The following is a 4,138-nucleotide window of genomic DNA, read 5'->3' as shown; positions in this document are numbered from 1 at the left end:
TTTTTGACTATTTTAGTCGCCGTTTGGCACTGACTTTTTTAGTTAGGTTTTTTGAGTTTAGACTTTTTTAGCTTGGAACTAAAAAGTTTGTTTGATTTGACTTTTTTTACTTTTGTGAGAAAAAAAGTGAAATAATTATGGTTTGGATATGACATTTTATCTTACCGACTTATTTAGCGTATTTTATCTTTTATGCTTTTTTAACCCAACTAAATTAGCTAAACGAAACTTGCCCAACGTTTTGAGGGCGGTTAATTTGGAGATTATCATTTCTTTTAGATCGTGTATTTTATCTTATATTTGGATTTACCCAAAATTACAAGGATTAACAAAATTCTACCACTTTTGTATTTTAGTAAATTAATCCAAACTTCTCCTCAATCACCTATCTCACCCTTCCTATATGGAAGATGACGCATGTCCATGTGGGTTAGAAGTCCAGACTCATTATGTTTGATTGAATTAAGTAACTTATTAAATTAATATCCAATTCCAAAGTCATCCCCAAACAAACAATGCCTAAATGGCAGGGTGCTTATGCGATCCTATAGCTAAAATAGTGTATTCTTGTTGTCTTTTAACAAATATTTTTTAATTCCATTGCCTACAAATAAAAAATTTCCCTCCAATGTTTAGGCAACTGACTTAAAAATCGGATGCCTTTTGGAAAAATAAACCCACCTGATATATTGATTTTTGCACTGTTTTGTTTGCAGGCTTCTCTCAAGAACACAAAACATGAATTAAAGAAGAGTTCTAAACTCAGAATTGGATCGCATGAAATTAACAAACAGTGAATCTCACATATGCACAGTCTTCTGACAAATTTATGACTTAATTGGCCACGCGCCTTGTCCTCACCAATATAATTTAATAAATGTGTCCTTATCACCAACAAACACACAAATTCTTAGACTTGATACTGTGCACACCCATCGATGGATTTATAAACAATTTTTCTTATTTATTTTTTTAACTAGGTTGACTCTAAAATAGTATGGAAAAAAAAAAAAAGACACTATCATAGATAAGAGTGGGCATTGACCTATTGGCTTGCCCAACCCGCCTAACCCAACTCTATTTTTTAGGACTTAAAAAGGCCTAGTTTGGCCCCGTAAGGCTATGGTGAACCAGTATTTTAGGCCCATTTAATAAATGGGCCGAATGTATTCAAATGTATAGCCCTTCTCAGCCCGAAAATAATATATTTAATATTTTATTATATTATTATATATTTATATAATATGTTAAACAATATATAAGTCACTCTACTTCAACCTATGTATCCAAAACAGCTTTACAAATCATTTATGAAATATTTTGTATCAAGTGAGACTACTTTGTGATATGCCACTGCCTACTGAAGAAATGGCACTACAAACTTTTAACACACCTCAAAAAATCAACTTCCAAAATTTTGGTACTTGCATAACAACATAGAACAAGTAAAGCTTATTCATCACAAAATCATTAAGAATTTCAAGCAAGCATTGCATGACATACATCGAAACTGGCAAGAGCAGTTCTGGAAATGCAAGGCAGTTGTACCAAATCTTGGTTGCTAGTTGCATCTCAAGCCCTTTTTTTCCTACCCAATGCAGGGACTCCAGCGTTCATTTTAGTCTGGTGAGAGCATGGTAACAAGCCGCGCAGAATAGCTAAGATTGCAAAACCCAGGAAAGGTAAGTACATCATCATCAACACCTTTGTGATTCTTGAAGACAAGATCAGCTCTGCTAATACAGCAACCTGAAGCATGAATAAAATCAAGGAGAGATTCAAACACCAATTTCGGACTCTAATGTTTGCTAAATCTACTTTATTAATCATTATTACATTCATCCATGTCCTATAATTTGTAAAAAAAAAAAATTGAACCTTAGGCAAGATTTGATTGTAACCGAATACATTGGGAATCAGAACAGGATCATAATCAGTAATCCTTAATCACCAGAAACTGAGCTGCATTAGTGGCTTATCCATTTTTTAAATTTATGCAAAACCATAACCACAATGCACTCATTGGTAGGAGTTTGGACCTGCTGAAATGCAAGATTATGATATCTTTCTTCCTTGTTCAAAGCCACAGTAAAATAATATAAATCATATAGTATATACATTTGAGCTTAGAATTCAAAGAAATGGGTGGCCATAAATCTGACTTCGCCAATTATCACATGCAAGTCATTGGAATTTAACAGAGATAAATGCATTTTCACATCTTCATAATTGAAACAGTTAGGGAACGTGTGGTTTCTGCTTAAAAGTCTAGACTACATTACACTTGCATATATAATCACTAAAATTATATACCAAATTCACTTTCATGACCAAGACATAAAGAAATCATACAAAAACTAAAAAACATCAAATAAAATCTCTAGTTATCATATCAAATAAGAACTAAACCAACAACAAGAACATACCAGTAAAATATTACTCTTCTGGCACTTTTAGAAGCAAAATTATTTAATTCAACTTACATAATCTATAATGCCCTTTTAATTTAGCTTAGATCGTGAATTTAGATTTATTGAACTATCCTTATTTTTTAGCCTAGTAATAGTATAAGATTTAAAATTTTTGTATTTCATTCCAGGATACCACCAAATTGATGTATTTAAGCGCTGAACCAATAAGATCATAAAGTGAAAAAATCTAAACATATTTTAATCTCTCTTTCATTTTTTACAAAATCCAAACATAACATCTTCTTCACCAATTCTATCTTGTGAAATTTGTGAATTAATTAATTAATTTTTTTTTTGGAGTCAAATGCTATCCTTCATACTATGCCAAAACAATACGACTAAAATGAGAGTGTGAAATCCACCTCTTGAATTGCAATCCAATAAATTATACAAAATTTTCCGGAGAACCAAGCAAAGAAATGAAAAGAAAAAGGAAAATACCATTCCAGTAAAAACAGAGACTCCATAGACTAGGCAAGTGGAATTGAACCAGGGCTTCCCTCCAACAAGAATAGCATAAAGATTTGCAATGGCAAGTGGCCACTGGAAGAGAAGCTCTAGCCACATAAGCCCAACAAAGAAAGAAGGCTTTTCAATGAGCAAGTAATCACCGTACTCGCTTGTGAACCAGAGATTGAGGTCAACGAGGAAGTTTGGGAAGAACTTAGAAGGAAAGCACACTTGTGCATCGAAAGCTGGAGCTGCTAAAATCACCACCAAGAAGAAGAGTAACAGAACTGCATCTATTAGCTTAGTCAAAAACCCCATCTCTCTCTCTCTCTCTCTCTGGCTTTTGTTTTCTGGTTTTTGATGTGAAGATCAAGTTTATTGTAATGTTATATAGGAGGAAGAGGGGATCTTGGTCTTTGAAAGTTCAACAGTGTTCTTTATGTTAGAGCATCCATTGGATCCCTTATCTTTATTTTGGATAAATTATAAATACATCCTTAGATTTATTTAAAATATAAATTATTTTTTTGTAGTTTGAAAAATTATAAATACCCTCTTATTAAAAATTTTTATTTAACAGAATTAACTAAAAAATAAAATTCATAATTACTCTAATATACCCTAATAAAATTACCTAAATCATTAATTGAAACATATTTTTAATATCATTAGAAACTGTTAATTAACTTTATAATTTATTAATAAAAGAGACGATTTATTATGAAATTAGAAATATCAGAGGTAAAATGTAATTTTTAAAATTATAAAGACCTATTCGTATTTTAATTAAAATTTAAAAAATATATTTATAATTTAACCTTTTATTTTTTAGCTATTTTAGGGGTTTTCTCATGAAATCAATCCCATCAATTTCTATAAACTAGCTCCTATTATAAGTTGAGTCACCGTTGCTCTGGAGAGTTACCGTTCACCCTTAAAAAATAAAAAATTACTCTTTATGCAACCATCATCATTGATCTCGAGCACTTCCATCTCAAAAATATAAAATACAAAATAATTAAAAATAATATTTTAATAAAATAGAAAAAAGAATAAAGAGACTGTTGAAGAAAGTAGATGAATAAATTATTTTTAAAATAAAAAATAAATTTTTTAATAATATTTTAAGATAATATATAGTAAAATAAATACAATGTACTTGTTTTTTTCAGATAGGAATAAAATGTACTTGTTTACTATTTAATTCTATAATGAAA

At 30.5% G+C, this 4,138-nt stretch overlaps 1 protein-coding gene across 1 annotated transcript; it reads right to left on the bottom strand.

Annotated features, from left to right (window-relative positions):
- Positions 1 to 1,382: 1,382 nt before the first annotated feature.
- Positions 1,383 to 3,397, bottom strand: LOC114306533 (uncharacterized). Its single transcript, XM_028251810.2, has 2 exons — positions 2,913 to 3,397; positions 1,383 to 1,749 (listed from the first exon to the last, which is right to left on the bottom strand). The coding sequence occupies exons 1-2, from the start codon at positions 3,237 to 3,239 to the stop codon at positions 1,573 to 1,575; spliced, it is 504 nt and encodes a 167-aa protein (XP_028107611.1). The 5' UTR covers positions 3,240 to 3,397; the 3' UTR covers positions 1,383 to 1,572.
- Positions 3,398 to 4,138: the final 741 nt, after the last annotated feature.

Source organism: Camellia sinensis, chromosome 7 (assembly GCF_055761805.1).
Source record: "Camellia sinensis isolate YWXY chromosome 7, ASM5576180v1, whole genome shotgun sequence".
Classification (NCBI taxonomy): domain Eukaryota; kingdom Viridiplantae; phylum Streptophyta; class Magnoliopsida; order Ericales; family Theaceae; genus Camellia; species Camellia sinensis.
This window is presented reverse-complemented; position numbering and strand designations above follow the sequence as displayed.

What these genes read in the sequence shown, in the direction of transcription:
- LOC114306533 (XM_028251810.2), bottom strand. Translation starts at nt 3,239, where the DNA reads ATGGGGTTTTTGACTAAGCTAATAGATGCAGTTCTGTTACTCTTCTTC. An exon ending in TCTCTGTTTTTACTGGAATG is followed by an intron (nt 1,750 to 2,912) that starts GTATTTTCCTTT and finishes TTCATGCTTCAG; the next exon opens with GTTGCTGTATTAGCAGAGCT.